Source organism: Bubalus kerabau, chromosome 2 (genome assembly GCF_029407905.1).
Source record: "Bubalus kerabau isolate K-KA32 ecotype Philippines breed swamp buffalo chromosome 2, PCC_UOA_SB_1v2, whole genome shotgun sequence".
In the NCBI taxonomy this organism is placed as follows: Eukaryota; Metazoa; Chordata; class Mammalia; order Artiodactyla; family Bovidae; genus Bubalus; species Bubalus kerabau.
Window position 1 is genome coordinate 81776132 of NC_073625.1, and position 26213 is coordinate 81802344.

A 26213-nucleotide genomic window follows, 5' to 3' on the forward strand; every position below is an offset into this window, starting at 1 on the left:
GTACAGAGTGGCATGATTCTCTACTCTCCTTTCTGTTTCCCATAGTTGTTTATTTTTGTTTTTATTTTTTCTTTATCATGTATTAAAACTGGTTACTTAGGTGATACGTTTTCTGTCAGATTTCTGATATACTATGTCGAAACAAGTTTGCTTTGCCTATCAAATTTTGATTTCTTCTCACCCACTCTCTCACTGTTATTGTCCTTCTGCCTCTGTAAATTTGGTTTTCAGAGCCAGTATTCTCTAGGTACTGACCTCTAATATTAATATTTCTTTCTTACCCCTTAACCTTTGAGTTTGTAGCATTTTTGCAGTTGTTTTGTTTTTTTTTTTCCCCTCATCAACCTAAGGAGATGGTATATCCTCACATGGCCAGTACCCCATCCCCCTTTATTGCTCACTGTGGAGCTCCACATGACAGCTTTAGCTGAACTCATGCTCCCAGCTCTTCTGTTCATAGCCGTGATCAGAGTTTATCTAATCTTCTTTCACCCTCTACCAGTGCCACAGTAGCCACTATTGCCTCTGATCCGAGCTTGCAGACCTTGCACATAAAATACAAAGAGGACACTTGCTCTCCTCTTGGATCTTAATCCCCAAAAGCCAGTTCATGGAGATGGTAAAGCGGGATGTGGAAGCATTTTGTGCACCTTTTTCAATCCATGTGATCGTCAGATTCAGGATAGGCAATACAATTGCATAAATCAAAATGATTTTTCTCTGAAGAAATACATTTAAAAGCAAACAATATGGTAATGTTAAATTAAAAAGTCCATCATGACCTTACAGTAAAGTGGCAAACCCGGTACATGGTAGAGCCGGTGCTGTCTAGGAGACCAGCTTAAACACAGCTGAGTGGTATAGTCTGTGAGTTGTGCCTTAGTGCTCCTGAGGCACAGTAGTCCTGACTGGCAAGCTTGAGCGCCCTCCCTTCTTTCAAAAGATAGGCACTTGAAAGGATGAAAAAAAAAAGAAAAAAGTGGGCTTTCCGATAGTTCAGTTGGTAAAAAAAAAATCCGCCTACAATGCAGGAGACCCTGGCTCAATTCCTGGATGGGGAAGATTCGCTGGAGAAGGGATAGGCTACCCCCTCCAGTATTCTTGGGCTTTGCTTGTGGCTCAGCAAGTAAAGAATCCGCCTGCAATGCGGGAGATCTGGGTTTGATCCCTAGGTTCAGAAGATCCCCTGGAGAAGGGAAAGACAACCCATTCCAGTATTCTGGCCTAGAGAATTCTATGGACTGTATAGTCCATGGGGTCGCAAAGAGTAGGACACACCTGAGCGACTTTTACTTTTCATATTTGCAGCTTGTAATGAGCGACTTTCACTTTTCATATTTGCAGCTTGTAATTTAATCCTGAGATGTGCAAACAGTATGGAAATGAGCAGAGTCTAGAAATAACAACTATGATTCAAGTTGGAGCTTGGCCTCAAACCCAGTAGAAAATTCTAGTGAGCTAGATCACATGGGAGACCCTTTTATATTTCACTTTTTATTTTGGCGCTCTCTGTTTTTCTTTTCTTTGGTAATCAGATAGACCTTATTGACTGGGAACCAAAGAATGACCTTGGTCTGTTTGTATCTTCTTAAGTCCAAAATTTAAGTCAGTGATCTTATCACTCTTATACATATGTGTTACTTTGTTCAATAAGAAGAGCCTGAAAGGCTTTAATGCCCAGGGTGGAGCTGCCTGAGTGGCCTTTTCTCAGTGTTGTGCTGGATGTGGGTGAGGAAAAGATGGTGGGTGGGGCAGACCCTGGAGCCTTCTGACATGTCCTAGTGGTAACAGAGAGAGCACACCGTAGGCACATCCCTGCGTTTTCACAGTTTGGAAGTTCAGTACTCCATTTTTCCTTTGTAGAAAATGTCATAAAATCTGTCATAGCTCAGATTTTGCCATTGTTAAATTGTCACCCATCTTTCTTGAGGACTAGTAGATTTTATTGTTAAATTATTAGCCATCTTTCTTGATAACCAATAAATTTTATTACATATTTTTAAAGAACCTGTTAAATTATGGCTATAAGAAAAATCCTTTCACATTTTGGTATATATATGTTTGTACTCCCTTAGATTACAGTTAACTACTATATTGGTATAGTTGTTGACATGAAGTAAAATGGGAATACAAATAGGTAAATAAATAAAATATACTTCTTGTTCTTAAAGAGCTTGTAACCTTAGGAAGAAATCAGACCTACTAAGAAATAAATTTAGTGGGAAATAAACTTTGATTTCAGAACATTAAGAGTGTCTCCGAACCTTTCTCATGTTATTCCTTCTGAATTATTTGAAGACTAAACTATTAACTATGAGTTTAGTACAGGAATTGTTTTTAAAGAAAATTTGTTTTATAGGATACACCCATTATCTCATATGAAAAAAATATTTTACTGTCTTTTCCCTCTTACCTTAATATATTTTAAAGTGTTACAGTTTTGTTTTATACAATCTAGTGTATAACATTAGATGCTCTTGGATTATAGCTTAGAACTCTTTAAATATTAATAGGTCATTAACAACAGGCCGTGAAATATGCGGTAGTTAATTTTCTTTGTTTTTCCTTCTCTAATATACAGTGACAGTTATGGTACACATAGTTACATAAAATTAAGAAAAGTGAAGTCAAACAATTTCGATTAAATTGTTTTATTAATGTATCATGTCATTAAAGTATCATGTCATAATGCTTGTATTTCAACAAAGATGGCTATATCTATTCTTTACTCTGATTCTCTGACACCAGGTGGATGTCTCCAGCACTTCAGTGCAATCCTAACCAACAACTGTTTGGAGTTAGTACAGACCCCACAGGTTAAGGGCTCTGTCCACAAAACTGTCCTCGTTAAAGAGGCCAGTCACAAGTCTTAGATTGCCACCAGTACTTCTGACTGACCGGCTGTAAACACTAGTGTCGCCCCAACTCCCTCTTCAGATCTGAAAACACACTAGAACAACTCTCAGAACTCAGGAAAGTACCTAGTATTACCAGTTTATTTGTAAGAATACAACTCAGGAACAGCTAAGTGGAAGCAAGGTACTATGCAGGGGGATGGGGTGAGGGGTGGTGCTCAGAGTATCTATGCCCTCTCTGGACATGTTACCTTCCCAGAATATCAGTATGTTCACCAACCTGGAAACTCTTCCAGTCTCTTTAAGAATATTTATAACCCTGCCTCTGGCTCTACTCCCCTCCCCTGAGAGATGGGGCTGAAAGGCCTCACCTTCTAATCAAGAATTTGGACTTTCTGGTAAGCAGCCTCATCCTGAACTCTCCAGAGGTACACTTCCTTAGATCAAAAGACATTTCTGTCACTCAGGAAATTCCAAGAGTTTTGGGAGCTCTGTGCCAGGAACTCAAGACAAAGACCAAATATAAATTTTTCATTATATGACCTTAGTGATGAAAAAATGTATATTGATAACATTCTAGATCCAACACTCAGTGCTTTCAGCAGTTGCTTTACACTGTGTCAATTACCTAGTCACAATTCAACTTATCAATATGGTGGCTTCTCTCTCAGCTCAGTACTTTTGTAACATTAGAAGTCTGTCATCATTATCTTAATATTTCATCTTTTCCTAGTTGAATTCAGGGAGTTTTTAGTGTGCAAAAGGATTGTATTCCAAAAGTTCACTTGTAATACTATAGTGTTAAATTTAGGGCATATTTTCTTTTGAAATAGTAGGATAAGTGGTCAGTGTTTTCATACCAATCCATTGTCTTGGGCAAGATAGGGGAACTATGTCCAAAAAATGGAAATTGAAAGGGTTTAAGTAGTGAAGATGAAAAGGCTGATGATTGTTTTGAAAGATGGGGAAATGAGAGCTTTCTTTGCTGTTTTGTTTAGTGTCAGTCTGTAGATTTCAGAGGAAAAACATCATGTGTGTAGACCTAATTAAATTAGGTCTACCTAAAATTCATATGTAGAAGCCCCAGCCCCTAATGTGACTGTATTTGGAGACAGGGTCTTTACAGAGATAACAGGTTAAATGAGGTCATGAGGGTGGAGCCCTAATCCAATAGGACCAGTGTTATCATAAGAAGAAGAAAAGATACCAGAGAAAAGGCCATGTGAGGACACAAGAAGAAGGTGGCTATCTGCATGTCAAGGGAAAGGGCTCAGAAAAAACCAACCCTGCCAGCACCTTTAAATTCTGTTTTTTCTGCCACCCAGTCTATGGTGTTTGTTGTAATAGCCCTAGCAAACGAACAGTTCATGTTTTTTAAGAACAGGATCCAAGCCAGTGCTCCAAGAAACATTTCTACCCAAGAAATGCTAAAAGAGGTTTCTTTAAAAGGATTCCTGGTTTAATGACTTCGGAGAATAACCGACCACATATTCTTCCCTTAAAGGTTGACAATGTACTTTTGTATATTAAATGTTCTTAGAAGCCTTGAAGCAAATTGGTTTAAATTTTTTTCAACTTGAACATTTCCCAAATATATTTGCCTACAGACTATCCCCTTCTTCTTTTTTAAGTGAAACATGTTTCTCATCCAGAAGAAAGTTAGTGAGGGGAGAGAGCTCCCTCTCTTCTCATCTCCTACATAGATATTGTATGGTTTCCTATTCCTGTGTGTAAGGAACATATAGAATGTATCTTTAGTAAATCCTGAGTGTGAGATGTCCACCAGTATAATTTAATTGAGAAACAGAGTAAGTAAAGGAGGAGAAATAGATGTTTTGTAAGTAGGATATAGGAACTCTGACATTTTATTTTTAACTTTTATTCAGTCATTGTAGTTGATTTTATATAATGACGTGAAATGGTGTTCATTCTGTTTAACAGTATTATTTGTTGGTATCTGTCTCTATTTGTAAGGATTATGTCTCTGATAACTTTATTTTTTGTTTTCCTACAAGCTTCACAGTCAGAGGCTTTGGAATCAGAATGCCTGTGGGGTGAAGCCTAGCACTTTTTCTCCCTTGCGCAGATTACCTCACCAAATACCAATTCCAGCCTCTGAAACAAGTGAAATAATAGTACCTACCTTTGGGGGTTGTTGTGAAGCACTTAATATACCTATTACTCAGTATAATTAGTTATTTTTATTCTGAGTAAAGTTTCATTATAATAAGAAATGTGTAAAATATAAGTTGTGATGCTCCATCACTACAAAAGATAATGGTTGCTGGCTTTGCTGTTATTTTAATGGAGTTGAAATTCACTTAACATTAATCACTTTAAAGTGAACAGGTCAGTAGCATTTAGTACATTCACAATGGTGTATAACCACCATCTCTAGTTCCAAAACATTTTCATCACCGTAAAATAAAGCCCTGTATCCATTAAGCAATGACTCACCAGTCCCCCGTCTCTCCAGTTCATGGACAATTTGGGTTGTTTCCACCTTTTGACTATTTTAAATAGTGCTGAATTTGTGTAGAGTAATGGTTTAGGTACTTTTTTTCCCAGTTCTTTTGGGTAAATAGGAGGGAAATTGTGAGATGAGTTGGTAATTTTATGTTCAACTTTTGAGGAACCACTGAACTTTTATCCACAATGGCTGAAATAATTTACATTCCTACTCACAAGAATAACTAAAGAGCCTCTTGATGAAAGTGAAAGAGGAGAGTGAAAAAGTTGGCTTAAAACTCAGCATTCAAAAAATTAAGAATGTGGCATCCAGTCCCATCACTTCATGGCAAATAGATGGGGAAACAATGGAAACAGTGACAGACTTTATTTTGGGGGGCTCCAAAATCACTGCAGATGGTGACTGCAGCCATGAAATTAAAAGACGCTTGCTCCTTGGAAGAAAAGTTATGACCAACCTAGACAGCATATTAAAAAGCAGACACATTATTTTACCAACAGAGGTCCGTCTAGTCAAAGCTATGGTTTTTCCAGTAGTCATGTATGGATGTGAGAGTTGGACTATAAAGAAAGCTGAGCACTGAAGAATCGATGGTTTTGAGCTGTGGTGTTGAAGAAGACTCTTGGTTATACCATTTTGGCAGATGAGAAATGGTTTCGGATTTCCCTAATGAGTACTTTGTATCTTTTCCAAATATTTGTTGGCCATTTATGTATTTTCTTTGGCAAAATGTCTGTGCAAGGTGTTCACTCATTTGTTGAGTTGTCCTTTGTTTTTGAATTGTAAGAGGTTTATACATATATATATATATGTGTGTGTGTGTGAATATATATATATTCTAGCTTCTAGACTCATATGTAATTGGCGTATATATTCTCCCATTTTCTACATTGTCTTTTCACTTGATAATTCCCTTTAGTCACAGTTTCTGGTTTTCATGGAGTCTGCTTTATCTATTTTTTTCTCTTGTTGCTTGTGCTTTTAGTGTCGTATCTAAGAATCGATTGCCAAAACCCAAATCATGTAGATTTACTCCTATGTATACTTCCAAGTCTTTTATGATTTTAGCTCTTATATTTGAGTCATTCTTCTCTTTTGAGTTAATTTTTATATATGGTGTGAGGCAGGAGTCCAGTTTCTTTCTTTCTTTCTTTTTTCTCATGTAGCTGACTAGTTTTCCCAGTGCCATCTGATGAGGAGACTCTTCTATCTGTTGTAGTGGTGGTAGTTTTAAATTCTCCCTCTTTACTGAAAAGGTACTCTAGTAAAATGATTAAGACCACTGATTCAGAAGACAAAACTTGCATCCACATCTGGCATTACTGCTTACTGCCTTGTGACCTTGGGCACGTTATTTAAACTTATTTACACATATTTTCTGATACATATAAAATAATAGCAAAACCAATTCCATGGCATTATTGTGAACATTACACTGAATTGTTGTTTTTCACTTGCTAAGTCATGTCTGACTTTTTGTGACCCCATGGACTGGAGCACCCCAGGATCCTCTCTACTCCACTATCTCCCAGACTTTGCTCAAATTCATGTCCATTGAATCTGTGATGCTCTCTAACCATCTCACCCTCTGTCGCCCTCTTCTCCTTTTGCCTTCCATCTTTTCCAGCATCAGGGTCTTTTCCAGTGAGTTGGCTCTTCATTTCAGGAGGCCAAAGTATTGGAGCTTCAGCTTCGGCAACAGTCCTTCCAATGAATATTCAGAGTTGATTTCCTTTAGGATTGACTGGTTTGATCTTCTTGCAATGCAAGGGAATCTGAAGAATCTTCTCCAGCACCACAACTCAAAAGCATCAATTCTTGGGTGCTCAGCCTTCTTCACAGTCCAACTCTCACATCCATAATGACTACTGGAAAAACCATAGCTTTGACTATATAGACCTTTGTCAGCAAAATGATGTCTCTGCTTTTTAATGCACTGACTATGTTTGTCATAGTTTTCCTTTCAAGGAGCAAGTGTCTTTAATTTCATGGTTGCAGTCACTGCTTCCACTTTTTTCCCTTCTATTTGCCATGAAGTGATGAGACCAGATGTCGTGACCTTAGTTTTTTGAATGTTGAGTTTCAAGCCAGCTTTTTCACTCTTCTTTCACCCTTATCAAGAGACTCTTTAGTTCCTTTTCACTTTCTGCCATTCAGTATCGTCCTTATATATGGGGTTGTTATTTTCTCTTGCAGTCTTGATTCTAGCTTGTGATTCATGCAGCCCAGCATTTCTATTGATGATACTCTGTATAGAAGTTAAATAAGCAGGATGACAATACATAGCCTTGTCATACTTCTTTCTCAGTTTTGAACCAGTCATTTCCATGTAAGTTTCTAACTGTTGCTTCTTGACCTTCATACAGGTTTCTCAGGAGACAGGTAAGATGGTGTGGTACTCCATCACTTTAAGCATTTTCCACAGTTTGCTGTGATCCACAGTCAAAGGCTTTAGTTTAGTCATTTAAGCAGAAGTACATGTTTTTCTGGAATCCCTTTGTTTTCTCTGATCCAATAGAATGTTGAGAATTTGATCTCTGGTTCCTCTGCCTTTCCTAAGTCCAGCTTTTACATCTGAAATTCTTGGTTCACATACTGTTGAAGCCTAGCTTGAAGGATTTTGAGCACAACCTTGCTAGGATGTAAAGTGAGTGCAATTGTGTGGTAGTTTGAACATTCTTTGGCTTTGGGATGAAGACATCTTTTCTAGTTGTGGCCACTGCTGAGTTTTCCAATTTTGCTGACATGCTGATTGTAGCACTGTAACAGCATCACCTTTTAGGATTTTAAATAGCTGACCACATTTCGTCAGAACTCTTCACTATGACTTGTCCCTCTTGGGTAGCCCAGCATGGCATGGTTCGTAGCTTTATTGAGTTACACAAGCCCCTTTGCCATGACAAGGCTGTGTTCCATGAAGGGATCACATACATGTAAAGTACTTAGCAAGTTTTCCTCACAGTGAGGAAACAGTTTGGCAAACATTGCCATCCATATCTGTGATCTTTTGAAGTAATCACTGTTTAGTAACAATTAATCTAAATTATAGTCAGTCAGTTAGACTAATACTTTAATTCTTCAAAAGATAAGACTGATGGATCCTCATGAATTGAGATAAATGAGAAAGACATTAACAATGAATGGACACTTATAATATATCAGGTCATTGTGAATGTTATTTGCACCTTCATGATAATATTTATTTTATTAGAAACTGAGGTTTAGAGTATTAACTGACTTTACAAGAAACCATCATATAATGATCCAGTAGCAGAGGTGTGATTCAAATCCCTGTCTGCTTCATTGGAAGTCTGGATGCTTCTCTTACTCTGTTATAATGATGATGACATAGTGTAAAAAAAAGATTTAATAAACACATTGCGTGTCTTCCTTTTTGGAATTTCGTGTAATATTGAAGTAGGGAAGAGATGAAAAAGGGTGTGTGTGTGTGTGTGTGTGTGTGTGAGTGTTTGCTCACTCACTCGCATATATGTGACATATAATATATATGTCATAAAAGCAATGTATAATAATCAGTTCTCTAAGGGAGTATTTTAGTGTGATTTATATATTCTTTTGACTAAACCTCAGACTATGTAGTGTATTTGTACTTCAGTGTTTTTTTATATAATCAATATTTATAATTCATTCTAACATTTGATTAATTTTTAGTATATTGAAACAAAAAAATTTAACATCTTGTAAAATTTTTTTTTAATTGAGGTTTCTAATTCCAGTATTTTAAGTGGTATTAAAGAAGATCTTACAATTCAAAATTACAAAATTTAGGTTTCTTTTGTGATTCTCTTAGATGTAATAAAGGAACAGAATCGAGAGTTACGAGGTACACAGAGGGCTATAATCAGAGATCGGGCAGCTTTAGAGAAACAAGAAAAACAGCTGGTAAGTAGAACATTAAATTTCAGTTTAACTTTTCTAACAAATTTAGAAGTCAGTGTTGGAGTAATTAGCTAACTAGGAAAAAGACACATGGCAGGTGGTAAGTGATTTACTTTACTAAGAAATGGCATTTAATACCTTCCTGCAATTTCTGGTTACCTTTGTTTACTGTGTCATTCTCTTGATTTTTATCAGGAGTCTTTATTCTGCTGAATATAAAATCAAATTATTCTTCTGTTTGTGAAAGACATAAATGCCTAGGAAGAAATACTGCTCAAAACAGCCATCTTCTTCTCAACCAACAGCAAAGATAAAATAGTCCTAGAAAACAAGAGCCCTTCACAATATTGTAAAGCAATTATCCTCCAGTTGAAAATAAATAAATAAATTAAAAAAGAACAAAACAAGAGAGGGTTGCAAGAAAATAACTATGTTAACCAATGGGGTGTCTTAATTTATATTTTAACTGTTATTGACAATGTCTGTGATAATGAATATACTTTTAAAATAGATTGGCTATCTTTAAGTATTTTTCTGTTATGTTTTTAAATGTATATTGCTTAAAACATTTTAAAAAACCAACATGCTTGAGGTATAGTTGACATGCAATTGATTGTCCATGTTTAAAGCAAATAATTTGATACATTTTGACATATGTATTAACTCATGAAACGATTACTACAGTCAAGGTAATGAACATATCCATCATCCCCCAAAATTTTCTTATTCCCTTTATAATCGCTTCTAGCCATCCCCTTTCTCCCTATTTCCTCCTCAGTTAGGCAAACACTGGTCTGTCATTGTAGATTTTACATTTTCAAGAATTTTATATAGATGAAGTCGTAAAGTGATTTCATGTTTATATGGCTTCTTTCATTCATAATTATTTTGAGCTTAATCAGTGTCATTACATGTATCATCATTTTTACTGATAACTGTTATTCCATTGTGTGGACATTGCAAAATTTGACTGTCCGTTTACCAGCTAATGAACATTTGGGTCATTTCCCGGGTCATTTCAGGGTTATACTGATCCTGTGCTACTTTCATCATATTTCTGATATTTTTTGTTGCTGGTATATAGAAATATTCATTTTTTTTTGTACATTGATCTTTTATTCTGTAACCTTCCTAAACTCGGTCTAGTAGCCTTTTTGTCGATTCTATTAGATTTCTACATAGACAATCCTGTCATCTGTGTAAATAAAATTTTTCTTCCTTTTATCATTGTTTATTAGCTATAGGCTTTTTGTAGAGGCCCTTTCTCAGGTTGAAGTTCCTGTATCTAGTTGTTGAGAGTTTTTATCAGGAACTTATTTTGTCAAGTGCTGTCTTTTTTTGCATCTGTTGAAATTATAATTATGTAGTTTTTCTTCTTTAGTCTGTTAGTATAGTGAATTACATAACTGATGATTTTCCAAAGTTGAATCAAACTTTTGCTATTGGGATAACTTCATTAGTAATGATGAATTTTTTTAAAAATATTTTATTTCAATTTGTTGAAATTTTCATAAGAATACTAGTATCTCTGATCATAAAAGCTGTTAATTTGTAGTTATCTTTTTGTGTGGTGTCCTTATGTAGTTTGACATCAGAGCACTGCTGACCTTACAGCATGAGTTGGCTAGTGTCCCTCTCTGTTTCATTTGCTGGAAGGGTCTGTGTATTTCTTTTTTAAATGTTTGATCGGTTTCATCAGTCAAGTGAAGTTTTCTTTGTGGATAGATGTTTGAACTAAACAAAAATCTCTTTGTGGCTAGATTTTTAAATTCTAACATTTGCAATTTTTAGAAAATAGGTATAGAATGGATCAAGCTTTCTACGTTTTGAATGAGGTTTTGGTAGTGCACATCTGTCAAATAATTTGTTCATCTCTACTAAATTTTAAAATGTAATAACATTGTGTTTATAATATTTTCTTACTATTCTTTAGCATCTTTTGTTTGTTAAGTGATGCCCTCCTCTGCATTTTCAGTATTTGTCATTTGTGTATTCTCTGTTTTTATCTTTCTTCTAATTGGCAGTGGTTTATCAATTTGATCAATTTCTTGTAAAAGAAAAAGCTTTTGATCTCATTAATTTTCTGTATTTTTTTCCTTCCTAGTTTATAGATTTCTTCTCTTTATATATTTCTTTCTTTCTATATACTTTGTGTTTTATTTTCTCTGCATTTTTCTACTTTCTCTATTTTGAAGCCTACTAGATACTCAGTTTTTCTAAATGTAAGCTCTAACGCTTTAAATTTCTAAGAACTGTTTTTACTGCAACTCACACATTTTGATATGTGCATTTTTATTTTATTAAGTTCAAAATATTATCTCATTTCCCCTGTGATTTTTTTTTTTTCTGTGTTATTGTTGTTGTCATGACCCCGTGTACTGCAGCATGCCAGGCTTGCCTGCCCTCCGCTATCTCCCAGAGTTGGCTCAAACTTATGTCCATTTAGTCAGCGATGCCATCCAACCAACTCATCCTCTGTCTCCCCCTTCTCCTCATGCCCTCTCTCTTGACCAGCATCAGGGTCTTTTCTAATGAGTTGACTCTTTGCATCATGTGGCCAAAGTATTGGAGCTTCAGCCTCAGCATCAGTCCTTCCAATGAATGTTCAGAGTTGATTTCCTTTAGAATTAAGTGGTTTGATCTCCTTGTTGTCCAAGGGACTCTCCAGAGTCTTCTCCAGTACTACAATTGGAAAGCATCAATTCTTGCATGACTTATTTCAAACCATGTTGCCTAATTTCTGCTTGTTATTTTCCTTTCTTATTTTTCTTACTGCTTTCTAGTTTAATTTCACTCCAGTTAGAGATCATACCTGTAGGATTCCAATCCTTTTATTTTTGTTGAACCTTGTTTTCTGATCCAGAATGTGGTATATTTTTGGTAATTCCTTTTTTTTTTTTTTTTAACGTGCACTTGCAAAGAGTATTCTGCTGTTGGTGATGGAGTTTTTAGTGAATGTTGGTTAGGTCAGGTTGGTGATAGTGCTTTTGTAAATCTGTACACTCGTCCTAAAATACACTTTTGTAAATTTGTAAATTTACACTTCTGTAAATCTGTCCACTCGTCCTAAAATACAGCAATATACTTAAGAAAGGAGTTGCTGATGTCCCTTATGCTACTTGTGTCTTTGTCTGTTTCTCCTTTCAGTTGTATCAGTTGCACTTCATAAATCTGGAAGCACTGTTTTAGGTGCATACACATTTAGGATTGGTTTGACATCTTTATGTATTAATTCTTTTGTTATGAAATGCCCCCTTTTTTTCTGGTAATAGTCCCTTTTCTTTCTTTTTTTTAAATCTAGTTAATGTAACCACTCCAAATTTCCAGATTTTACTAAGTATTTATATAGAATATATTTGTTCTATCCTTTTACTTAGCTTTATATAGCTTTGTTTTGCTAATCAAAGTTGTTTTCTTGAGATAGCATATATTTTTATGTTCTGAGAAGGAAATGGCAACCCACTCCAGTATTCTTGCGTGGAGAATCCCATGGACAGAGGAGCCTGGCAGGCTACAGTCCACAGGGTCACAAAGAATCGGACATGACTTAGCAACTAAACAACATCTAATTTGCCAATCTGTCTCTTACTTAAGATAGTAAATGGACCTTTTCATTGAAGATAGTTGTCTGTATTACTAGCTTCAAATCTACCACTGTACTCTTTTTTTTTTTTTCTTTGCTATCTTCTACCAATTCCTCCTTTGATTTTTTTTTTCCTACCTACTTTTGGATTGAGTTTTTAAATTTTCTTTTCGGCTTTATGTGAGTACTGTTTTGTAGACTTGCTTTCTTTGTGTAGAACACAGTACTAGTTCCATCTTATCCATATAAACATGTAAAACAGTTTGCCCTCTCAAATGACTATTTGTATGACTTTGTTAAAGCCTCTTTCTTCATAATCAGGGTGAAAGGATATAATGTATATGTTCAGTCTATTCTTCTCAAATCACTGAGGACTCCCCCTTTAATGATCTTACTCCTTTTTATTTCCTCTGATAGGAATTAGAAATTAAGAAAATGGCCAAGATTGGTAATAAAGAAGCTTGCAGAGTTTTAGCCAAACAGCTTGTACATCTACGGAAACAAAAAACAAGAACTTTTGCTGTAAGTTCAAAAGTCACTTCCATGTCCACACAAACAAAAGTGATGAATTCTCAGATGAAGATGGCAGGAGCCATGTCTACTACAGCAAAAGTAAGTGGAAACCTTTATATCCATAGCTTTGTGATTTCATCTGAGATGTTTAAATATCGGCATTCAAATTAGATTTAAAGCTCCCTCTTTTATATGTGTGTGTGTGTATGATAACATATATATGGTATAGAATCTTTGTAATTTTTAATCAAATGAGTTATAATTAAACATAATTCAGATAAATATTTCTAGGCTTTTTATCAATTTGTTTTAATATGAAATTTTTGTTTTAGGCACTTCCACTCTTCCAGGATTACATGTAACTTCTAAAGCTTTTAAATTGACTTAAAACATTATTTAGTTTTTTTCCCTTAAATTTTAAAAAAGATTTTGGGGCTTCTTATTTCATATGCTATATGTTTTGATGTAATAATTTGAATTATAGTTTCTTCTTGATTCATTTTCATGAATGTGTCAGAAAGATGCATGAGTATTTTCAGAAGAATTTATCAGTTCATTTTATCAGGAATGTAAGTTTAACTTACAGTCCTTATATTAAAAAAACTTAACTGATTTTACTGTAGAACTTAAAAGACTGTGAGCCTTTCAGACATTTAATAAATAGTGAGCTCTTTGCTGTGTATTAAGAACTGTGAGACCAGAAGAAGTTCAAGACAAAGGCTCTGCTCTTACATATATTACATAGTTCATTTTGGCGGTGGGAGAAGGTTGAGATGTGCTAAAAATGAGATGTACACTCTACAACATTCTGTTCTCCATGTTTCAGTGAACTGCACAGATCCTTGAATAGACTGATGTGAAAGACTTTCTGGAAGACCAAAATTATCAGTAGGCTTTAAATAAAGGGAAGAAAGAGTATGAATATGAAGAGCAAAAAGAAAAGATTAACCACAGAGGAGAGAAAGTGCAGGGTTATATATATTAGGAAAATAGTCCATAACCATTAATTCTCATTATTTGCAGTAATTGCATTCTATAAAGTTTGAGGAACACTGAATTAGGGAATATCAAACCATTGTTCCTAGGGGAAATGGAGGGTTAGGTGCCTGTGAGCCTTTGATCACAGTTGTTAACTTGTCTAGACCATAATTCAGTCCTATGCTTAGAGGAGCATTTTAAACAGTGATATCACCAACCAAAAGGAAAAAAATAGTCCACAAAGATGACACTAATTTACATTATTAGTGCTGAGTCAAGATGGCAGGGTGTCATCTTGGGAGACCTAAGCTGGAATTGTGCTTGTTGGGCCACTCAAACTTTGTGCTACTTTGTGCACGTCCACAAACGAGCATAAAAGTACTGCAAGTATTGACTTGAGGTTACAAATACATTTTAGTGAGTAGACAAATTCACAAATAAGGAATTCAGAAATAATGAGGATTAACTAAAATTGCCTTTTAGACCACAGAACACATGAAATAGAACGTGTCCATTTTATGTACAGTAAGTACAGTGGCACATTGTGTTCCTTAAAAAACAGATTGTTTCAAAGCTGTTTATTCTGAATAAAGCTTATTCTGTCAGTTAACTTACTTTTGATGGATCTTAGTCATTTACAGTGGAAATGCATGGTTAAGAGCAAAAAAACTTTGTTTTCCTTTTTTGGTTTTACAAATCGATAGAACTAAATATCTATCTAATTTTAAGATAAGGTCCTATCTGAAGATCACACACCAGAGCTGGATAACCTTTCAGTAATGTTGAGGAAGAAGACAACTCATTTTGCAATTTTCTGCAAGTGATAGGGGAAGAAAGCATACCTAATGTGGTCCTGCCATATAGCAATGTACGAATTAGAATTTTCACTTAAATTTCTTAAAATTTGTTGATTCAAGAAATATTTGTTTAGTAGGTCCTCTAAGTAGGAACTATAATAAGTGATGGGGATAAAATGGGAAGCATAACCAGGCAAGTGCTGATTAAAGTCTATTTACAAAGCAGCCCATTTGAGAGGTAGTTTTAGTTCAGTGATTGGGCTTCCCTGGTGGCTCAGATGGTAAAGAATCTGTCTGTAATGCAAGAGACCCGGGTTCAGTCCTGGGTCAAGAAGATTCCCTGGAGAAGGGAATGGCTACCCACTCCAGTATTCTTGCCTGGAAAATTCAATGGAGAGAGGAGCCTGGCGGGCCACAGTCCATGGGATCGTAAAGAGTTGGACATGAATGACTAACATTTTTACTTTTTTCCCTTTAATTCAGTGTTTAGAAACATGGGCTTTGGAGTCAGATTACTTGGGTTCATATCTTATTTGATAGCTGTGTGATCTCAACAAGCTCTTCATTCTTCATTTGTAATAGAGAGGAAATGGTAATACACTTTCACTTTTCACTTTCATGCATTGGAAAAGGAAATGGCAACCCACTCCAGCGTTCTTGCCTGGAGAATCCCAGGGACGGAGGAGCCTGGTAGGCTGCTGTCTATGGGGTCGCATAGAGTCGTACACAACTGAAGCGACTTAGCAGCAGCAGCACATAAAGACTTGTTAGGTTTAATGTATTTAACTTTAAATATTATTACATTTTATACATATAGTGCTTAGAACAGTGCCTGGCACACGGAAATAATATATATCAGCATTAGCTGCTCTGTTATCACTGTCAGCATTGTAGTTGTTATTAGTACATTTTTGTAACAGTACTGTAATTTGCAAATAAAGTCATATAATTTACACCAATACATAAACTTTTATCTGTAGTGAGTAGGATTTAACAGGAATATCTGTTCTAACCTAGGGTGTCAGAAACTGCTGCCCTAAGGTGAGAAACTGAAATCTGAAGTATTTATAGTGAAAGCAAGTAAAGAAGAGCATTCCAGCAGAGGGACAGTATATGCAGAGGTCCTGTGGTGGGAGGGAACACAGTACATTTAAGGAAATAGAAGATCAGTGTACCCAGAGGGCAGTGGTGCAGAATGAGACTGGCTTTTTAGGCAGGGTTAGGATGTTTGGTCTCACAAGTCAATTTATGGAATTGAGTTTTCAGTGCTAAGAACAACGCAAAGCCCCTAGAGAATTAGGTATGTGTGAGCTGGTGGGGGATGGGAGGGTACAGTGTTGTATTTGAAAAAATTACTTTGGCTGCAGCATGCATAAAAGACTCTGTTTGCTTCCTATCTTTGAACTGACATATAACACACATACAATAAACACATATGCCCAGATACATATATGATAATAATATATAAAATATTTTGGCCATACTTTATATCATTAATTTGTTTTAATTAAATTATTTGTGAATATAAAATATTCACATTTTTTGCAAAGCTCAATGTTTTTATCATTTCTTGAAATCATGGTTTTAAATGAATAAATAGGTTAAATAAGTGTCCTTTAATTCAGACATGAAAATTTTTGGAAAAAAATTAATTTTTTTTTTAAATTTAGCCATTATCTGCTTGCCACATAACAGGCAAATGTAGTTTTCCTATATGAGTAGCAATGGATTTTGTTAGCAGTATTTTTTTATTACATAATGTTTTGCCTACTGTTCAGATGAGTTTTTCCACAGTGGCCTTTATTATATAGATGTTAAGCAGATGGTTTCCAAATGAGTAGTTTAATTTTTTTTTATAATGTTAACACTTTCATGTTTAATAATGGCAGAATGTTTATCTTTTAAAAAAACTACCTTTATTGATGTGTTCCCTTTGGACTTATTCCATAATAAAATTTTCATAATTATGTATGTAACATGAATCTTTTCATATGTTTAAAGACAATGCAGGCAGTAAACAAGAAGATGGATCCACAAAAGACATTACAAACAATGCAGAATTTCCAGAAGGAAAACATGAAAATGGAAATGACTGAAGAAATGAGTAAGTTTAATCACTTGTAATGAAATTTTCAGTTTTTTCATCTTTCAATTAGCAAGTTTATTTACTAACAACCTCATATTCTCACCCATGAAAACACAAATGAGAAATAATGCAGCTCTCTTCTAAATAGATGACTATATTGGAATTTCATCAAGTTTTTGTGTAAGGCTCAAAATTCTATTAACATTTAGCTGAAAGAAAAATGTAAAATATGTGATGGCTTATTTCTGTGCTATTTGGCCTTGGCAATTTTACTTTATAGATTAGAGAATCAAAACCAACTTGTGAATAAAACAGTGCTTCCTAGTATAAGTTAGATAATCTAAGAGTTGTGTTGATTATTTCATACTGTAGAAGATCTGTAAATATACAGAAGATATATTTATATTTTTTCATATTATAGAAGATCTTATATATTTCATACTCTAGAAGATCTATTTATATTAGAGGTAGAGATAATGGAGCTCTTTCATTCTTTTTTCTTTTTCCCCTTCCAGAGTCTAAATTTAATATTTAATTTTCTTCTTGTTGAGTATAAACTACATACTGTGGTACAAATATGAGGAATAAGAGGAATAAGGCTATAAACAAATTTATCATTATACCACCTGTAGTGTTAATATTTGGAGAAGGCAATGGCACCCCACTCCAGTACTCTTGCCTGGAAAATCCCATGGACGGAGGAGCCTGGTGGGCTGCAGTCCATGGGATCGCTAAGAGTCGGACATGACTGAGCGACTTCACTTTCACTTTTCACATTCCTGCATTGGAGAAGGAAATGGCAACCCACTCCAGTGTTCTTGCCTGGAGATCCCAGGGACGGGGGAGCCTGGCGGGCTGCCGTCTATGGGGTCGCACAGAGTCGAACACGACTGAAGCGACTTAGCAGCAGCAGCAGCAGTGTTAATATTATTTATTTCTTTCCTATATTTTTCTATATCTTATAAAGTGAGATAACATAGATGATTTTGAATCTTATCTTGCCTTTAAAAAACATAGTAGTATAACATAAAGATGTCCTCTTAACCTTGAATTTTCTGTTTTTTTTTTAATGGCTTTAATGTTATATAACATCAATATATCCTAATTTATTGAACAATTCTTATATTGGTTGATAAGATTGTGTTAAAATGTTCAGTTTATTTGACAGTCCTTTGATAAATATGTTTCTGTAATATCTTTGCTGAATTTCTTCAGTGTTCTTAGACTATTAACTTTTATAAGACTTTTGGTTCATCAGTTCAGTTCAGTCGCTCAGTCATGTGCAACTCTTTGTGACCCCATGGACTGCAGCATGCCATGTCTCCCTGTCCATCACTAACTCCCAAAGTTTACTCAAACTTACGTCCATCGAGTCAGTGATGCCATCCAAACATCTTGTCCTCTGTCGTCCTCTTCTCCTCTCACCTTCAATCATTTCCAGCATCAGGGTCTTTTCAAATGAGTCAGTTCTTTGCATCAGGTGGCCAAAGTATTGGAGTTTCAGCTTCAGCATCAGGCCTTCCAATGAATATTCAGGACTGATTTCCTTTAGGATGGACTGGTTAGATTTCCTTGCTGTCCAAGGGACTCTCAATTTGGTTCAAACTACCAGATTATTTCAGAAGGACTATGCGATCTTTATTTCATCGATAACAAAGGAGTGACCCTTCATAGCACCCTGGTCAACATTGAATTCTTACTTGTATAATACATTGAATTGTTACTTGTATAATACGTCAAAACTGGCATCATTGTTTCACAAAGATAGTGTCTAACTATTTTACAACTCTATAGGTCAGTTTAGCTGTTGTTTATCTCCTAGCATTTTAATTTGACAGCATTTATTGTATAAAGTACTATCTAAATTACTAGGATTACTAAATTCACGAAAGTCCTAGTATTTTATTTCAGAGTATCTATTTTTCTTCTGTGGTTTAACGACACTGTGCTTCCTTGGTGGGTCAGATGGTAAAGAATCTGCTTGCAATGCGGGAGACCCGGGTTCAATCCCTGGGTCAGTAAGATTCCCTGGAGAAGGCAATGGATACCCAATCCAGTATTCTTGGGGCTTCCATGATGGCTCAGATGGTAAAGAATCTAATCTGCCTGCAATACAGAAGACCTGGGTTTGATCCCTGGGTTGGGAAGACTTTCTGGAGAAGAGGGAAATGGCCACCCACTCCAGTATTCTTACCTGGAGAATTCTCTGGATAGAGGAACCTCATGGGCTATCTTTCATGGGGATACGAAGTGTCCGTCATGACTGAGCACACATGCATATGTCTTTGAGAGTTTCAAAAACTCTTTAGTTTTTATTTTAACCTTTACTTTTAAAAATATAATTTTTCAAAAACATCATTAGTGAATTTTTAGTGACTGAGAGAACTGCCATTTATATAATGATCATAGTATCTAACATGTTTATGTGGATTCCAGTGATGGCACAGGTATGAGCAGATCTTAGTGGAGGAATTAAATATTCCATTAAGCCATAGTGAAGAGAATCAATAAGCCTGTATTTAAAATTCGTATCTATCACTGTTGTTCTCATTTGTATTTTAGTAATTTGCAAGTCTGAAAGAATAGTAGTTATTGGTGGTTACTAGTTTTTTCAGTAAAGTGTATTAACATTAGTATTTTCATCCAAAGATAAATACAAGGTTTAGATGGACATTTCTTTTTCAAATTAGAATTTATATTTTACAGTGTTGTTCCAATGCTTGTTCACATTCAGGTTTTGGAAGCAAGATCTTTGGGAAATTTGTATTACATCTTTAATTTTGTTAACACTTTTCCTGAAAACATTTTTCTCTGCTAATCCTGATTACACCATTCTGGTGCTGCTTCTCTATCCTCTTCTTTCATTTTTTTCTGTGAGTAGTTTTTCATTCAGGCCCTTATTAACTCTAACCTGGACTCCCTACAGCCCTTGTTACTTCACTACCATCTGAGTATCACTGCTAAATAATTTTTCTGGAGGCTTACTTCTGAGCATGCTGATCAGATTCCCATAGTGGCACTTTTCTGACTACAAAAATAAAGTCCCACATCATAAATCAAACACAATTTTCAGGTCAAGTCCCTTTCTTTTCTCAATGCAAATATTGAGGCCCAGAGTGATAAAGTGACTTCCCGTAAAGTTGGCCAGTTACTAAGTGTAAGAACTGAGATTCTGAATAAAAGTTTAGCATTCACTTTACTTCTTCAGGGATGGTGTTCCTTTTTTTTTTTTTTTTTTTGGTCTTAAGCTCTTTAGCTTTTTCCAGTTGATTTTATACTATTAAACTAACACAAAAAATCAAAATTATCAAACAATGCTCAGTAGAGATCTTAACCAATATCAAGCTTTATTAGCAATGTCAAGGATATAAGCTATTAAGATACTCATGCAGAACAGGTAGAGGGTTGGGGCCATCCGAAATGACTCTCCAAATCTTTTCTTCCTATAACAGACATAAGCATCATAGATGATATGTCTAATTGTTTGCTTATTTCATGTTGAACAGAACATTCACAAAGTGTAGGAAATATATTAAATTTATACCTCAGATGGTCACCTATCTTATGTGTTATTTTCAAGGGACTCATAGATATAAACCCATAGGTTGTAGCTACAACAATCCTAAAACAAAAACAGCCTGCTAAGTTTATAAACAGGGACTCTCTTGCTGGCAAGTATTAGTCTGTTTACCAGACAACCAATTAGCAGGGTACTTACAGTGAGATCAGGCTAGGTTACTTGTCTTTCTTCCTCTGGGACCTTCCCCAGTGATCATGTTAATAACAATCATAGGCCAGTTTTTTAAATTCTTTCCTTCCCAACCACTTCCCATTTATACATCTTACATAGTGAAACAGAAGAGCTTACTCTTCCTTACATGTATCCCTGTTGCTTTCCACTGTGTCTTTGCTCATGCTACTGTATCTCTATGTGTCCTTCAGTGACCATCTCAAGTATTTCTTCCTTCCGGATGGGTGTCATCTCTTCCATTTGAAACTTTTATAATCATTTACCTTTCCATTTATCAGAGTCTGGTTGTTCGTTTGTTGTTTTTTTTTCTGTTCTTAAGTGTAAACTATCTAAGGTATTTACTTTTCTCCATCTATTCATAGATTTTATTTGCACTGTGTAAATTACATTGCTGGGCCTTTTTCTGAAAATATAAACCTAACCTGAAATCTGTTTGAAAGTAACTACTTTGTTTTCTCTTCTCCCCTCAAGTTAATGACACACTTGATGACATCTTTGATGGCTCCGATGATGAAGAAGAAAGCCAAGATATTGTGAATCAAGTTCTTGATGAAATTGGAATTGAAATCTCTGGAAAGGTATGAACGAATGTCCTATTCTCTCAGATGGAAATACTTTCTCTTCACTTAATTGTTTTAAGTTTTCCTTTATGTTAGGTGTATGTTTTTTAATATCTATTTGAAAAGTAAATTACACCTCTTGCAGCATATCCTTTATGTCCTAACCCGAAAGTTTGTTAATACATTTTTTTTTTCCCTCTTTTTCTGTCTTTAATATAGATGGCCAAAGCTCCATCAGCTGCCCGAAGCTTACCATCTGCCTCTACTTCAAAGTCTACAATCTCCGATGAAGAGATTGAACGGCAACTCAAAGCTTTAGGAGTAGATTAATTTAAAAAGCCATTATATTTTGCCTATTATAATTATTTAGTATAAACCAGGCACAGTGAAGATTCCTTTTACAAAGCACATTTATTTTGCAAAAATGAAGACTATGAGTAAACAGTTTTTCCTAACCCATGGCTATTTTGAATCTTTTGCCAAAGAATGACAATGATGCAAAAATGGGAACAGTTTGGATTTTAATTAGAACTCTTTGAGAGTGATGACGTGTAAAATGTTGACTTCTTTTCTGCATGGCATAGAGAAATTATATTCATTCCTTACTGTATTTATGTTCTGAATCTTTTTCCACAGAATACAAATCTTGTTAAAGCCACGAGGCACCAACTGAAAGAGACTTGTAAGAATATTAAAAGCATACCATTAATTTTGTGTCTGTTACTTGTCCTTTGTAAATGATATGTATTATGACCATTGGCGGTTCAGCTGTCAAATTATTTTTAAATCACCTAAAAGAAGAGTGCTATTTGAACATCTGTCTTAAACAAAAACTGTTATGAGCTTTTCTTTTCTTTTCCTTTGGGAGAACATTCTACTTGGTAAGTTTATTACCTTTGAAAATGTGCTTGGCACCTGCCTTAAACAGTACATATTGTGCACATCTTTAAATTATTTTAACTGACAGAAAAGAACTACCTTTTAAACTCAAATTGAAGCCTCTTGCAAAAATTAGCCAGGCACTTTTTTTTTAAGCTTATAAAGTGAATTAAATACAATTAGCAAAAACAGACACTGAATTAATAACATTTTATATTAATAAAACAATATATTTTGGTCTTTCTTCCCAGAACTGAGGAAGTTTCCTCCATATGAATTATAATTTAATCTCTTTAGTTTTGAATTGTATTAATGTGTATATCAAACCCTCACTGGGGTTTGATGATGCCATCATTCTCAATTAAGTAACATTACTAAAACAGTACTCAACCTAAATTTTAAAAATTAACATTTTTTTCTTGGTAAATAAACTACAACTTTGTCAGAAATTGCTGCCTGAATGTGTATTAATGTATTAACTGCATTTTTTAAGGTAAAGTTGCTATGGTATTTAATGTATGTATAGAAAGTGAGAAGAAATGAAGACATGGCAGATTAGTTAGATAGAATTTAGAATTAGGTTAGCTTTGAAAAATGATGTTGTCATATATGGATTTTAGCACATCCCACCCTTTAAAAACTCTTCTGGAGGAGATCAAATAACTGTAACCTGGTTAATTTGGGACAATGGATGTTTTGGACTAATATGAACAACATAAATACATTTTAGGACTAGTGAACATATGGCATAAGGATTGATGAGAAAAATGAAAACCTAAACTTTTTAATCCATAAACCATTTTATAATGTTCAAAGATAAGATTTCATTATTGATGACATTAAATATAGGTACCCTGAACATTGATGGGTCAAAACATTTTACTTGATTATGGAATGTTAACACAGGACTTGTTTTGATTCTTGGATGTACATAATAATGCCAACTAACTTTATTTACTTTCTTGTTTACATGTGGGGGTTTTTGTTTTTAAAATTATTTTGTTAAAAAAAATCTCAATAAAGATTTATTGCTGTTATGGATTTTTTCCCCTTATCTCTTTTACTCTATTTTTGATTTCTGCTAAAGTTATATGCATATCTGGTAATTTTTCAAAAGAATGATTTTTATTACTTTCTTGGAAGGAAAAATTAGATAACGATGCTGTTTATATGTCTGTTTAAGAACTAGCAGTTGGTATAGAACTGATGCTTGTGAGTGGAATGTCTAATAATTGGTGGTTTCACATGAAATTTATCTGATAATTTCTTTCCTGGAACTTGCAGGGGGTAACCATTTTTAAATCTTTAAACAGATAAGTCTTAGAGATTTTTTAAAACAATTTTAGTCAAACATGAATGCCACAAAAGACTTTGGGACCCAAAGGAAAGAATAGAGTCATTTTGATTTGGCTATACTTATAAAATGCTCTAGTTTTCATGAGCATTGTCTGTAAATTTGTAAGTTATGCTGCTTCTTGTTCAGTCAATAAGCGTGTTTGACTCTGCGACCCCATGGACTGCAGCACGCCAGGCTTCCCTGTCTTTCACTATCTCTTAGAGTTGGCTCAAACTCATGTCCATTGAGCCAGTAATGCTCTCTAACCATCTCATCCTCTGCCGCCCTCTTCTCTTTCTGCCCTGTCTTTCCCAGCATCAGGATCCTTTCCAGTGAGTCATCTGGTCACATCAGGTGGCCAAAATATTGGAGCACCTTCAGCATCAGTCCTTCCAATGAATATTCAGGGTTGGTTTCCTTTAGGATTGACTGGTTTGATCTCCTTGCAGTCCAAGGGACTCTCAAGAGTGTTCTCCAGCACCACAGTTGGAAAGCATCAATTCTTTGGTGCTCAGCCTTCTTTACGGTCCACCTCACATCTGTACTTGACTACTGGAGAAACCATAGCTTTGACTATATGGACATTTGTCAGCGAAAAACAAAACTTCCTTTTAGACCCTTAAAATTAGTAAACAAGGAGTCTCACACACTGAGTTTAATGAAACAACTGATTTATATGTTTACTTGATTTTCCTCATTTCCTACTTTTGGCAAAAGGATTTCTTTAGCAACTGACATGTTTGCTAATAGAACGTGAGCAGAGGAGAATAGCAATTTCTCTTACTGAAGAATGCAGCCCAATGTCATATTCTATTACTGAATGTTAATGTCATGGATGGAGATCACTGAGTTTGAGAGAAGTAGAATTTGGTACAAAAATGTCAATCAATACTCATCTTAGAAAACATAAAATGACCATCCGTCAGCTGATTGTGTTGCACAGACTATGTTTGGAGGGGGAGTGCCTGGTTGTGGCAGAGGTAGTGGAAATGAGTTCAAGAAATTAACACAACCTTGTAAATCAACTATACTTCAATAAGATAAATTTTAAAGCAATTGTACTTATGTAGACCAGAGTGGGAAATCTGGTGACCTGTAGCTTCATGGTACCTGCACAGTGAGGTGTATAATTTGTAATGAATGCATTTAGGAGAAGCCCGCCCTCACCCCATGAACATTCCTTATCAGCCCAATAGCCACACTCCTAGCCTGGTCCTGGTTGGCCCAATTTAAATCTGTACCCCTGTTTCAGACATTCCCATGTTTCAACTGTGTATGTGCAAATCTGAAAAAGAGACCTGTGATGACTTTCTCTTTTGATGCCACTACCCTACATGAATAGGGTTTTGCAGTTACAGAAGAATAGATTAACTTTTCAATTTCTGTAGGACCTGAGTCCATAAATGTGTTTAAGACAATTCCTATTACTTAGTTCTTTCAAGAGTCACTGGATTGAATTTCCCTTCAAGGAAGCCTGAGGATCCTGAAGTCTGATTTCAGGTACCCAGCTATAGGAACAGCATACACACCCCCTCCCCACAAGCCATCCTCCCAAGAACCTGAAAATATGCATGGGTGCACATACACATCTCTGTCCCAAACACTGAAAATATTTCTTTTAACTATTTTTACCATTAGATATAGAAAGTGAAAGTGTTAGCCGTGCAGTTGTGTCTGACTGCAACCCCGTGGACCATAGCTTGCCAGGCTCCTCTGGCTATGGGATTTTCCAGGCAAGAATACCGGGGTGGGTTGCCATTTCATTCTTCAGGGATCTTCCCGACACAGGGATTGAAACTGGGTCTTCCGCTTTGCAGGCAGATTCTTTATTTTTACCATTAGATATGGAAAGGTAAGTTAAATGGATTTCTCAGCCACCTCTACAGGGTAAAACTGAGTGTACCAATAGGTATAAGTGACAAACAGATCCTTCCATTTTAATGGAACTCTACGGAATTCTTAAAGATTTCCCACGGAAGAGCTCATAAAAACAAGAAATGGAAAGGCTGTGTGGCTAATGTCAGCTTTGGATGTATTCCCAAATGTTAACACATAGACACTGCACAGTAAATCACATTTGTCACGTGTTTAATTGCAGTTTAGAATTCTAAATAACATTCACCATTTTCTATTTTTAAGGAAGCCAATATCTATTAAAATACTATCTAAATAATTAGAAAATAAGTGTCAAAACTCATTTATACAAATGAGTTAATAGCAAATACCAGTATATTTACAACTAGTAAATAGCTAGTAATAGTATTATTATTACTAGTAATAAATAGTAAATAAGGGATTGCTAATTCAATATTAAATACTGTCTCAAAATGTTTTTTAGGGAGAAAAACTGGTTTCCAATGCTAACTATCTAAAGTTGGAAAGAATGACCTTATAGAAGAATGTCTGATTATAATCTAAATTTAATATCTGTAATGATGACTGAGGCACATATCCGTGCTTGTTTTTGCTATATAGAGTCAGATTAAACATTCCCAGAAGTTTCAT

At 35.2% G+C, this 26213-nt stretch overlaps 1 protein-coding gene across 4 annotated transcripts in view; it reads left to right on the forward strand.

The window, feature by feature from the left end:
* Positions 1-23413, forward strand: part of CHMP2B (charged multivesicular body protein 2B) — an 86964-nt gene extending 63551 nt beyond the window's left edge. For 3 of the 4 annotated variants that reach the window (XM_055567839.1, XM_055567836.1, XM_055567838.1), the window contains 5 exons: positions 9137-9228; positions 13226-13420; positions 17098-17200; positions 21405-21511; positions 21713-23413. In XM_055567839.1, the coding sequence (XP_055423814.1) occupies positions 9137-9228; positions 13226-13420; positions 17098-17200; positions 21405-21511; positions 21713-21823 (608 nt within the window). In that variant the 3' untranslated portion in view covers positions 21824-23413. The remainder of the gene's footprint in view (positions 1-9136; positions 9229-13225; positions 13421-17097; positions 17201-21404; positions 21512-21712) is intronic. The other variant, XM_055567837.1, reaches the window with a different exon arrangement.
* Positions 23414-26213: the final 2800 nt, after the last annotated feature.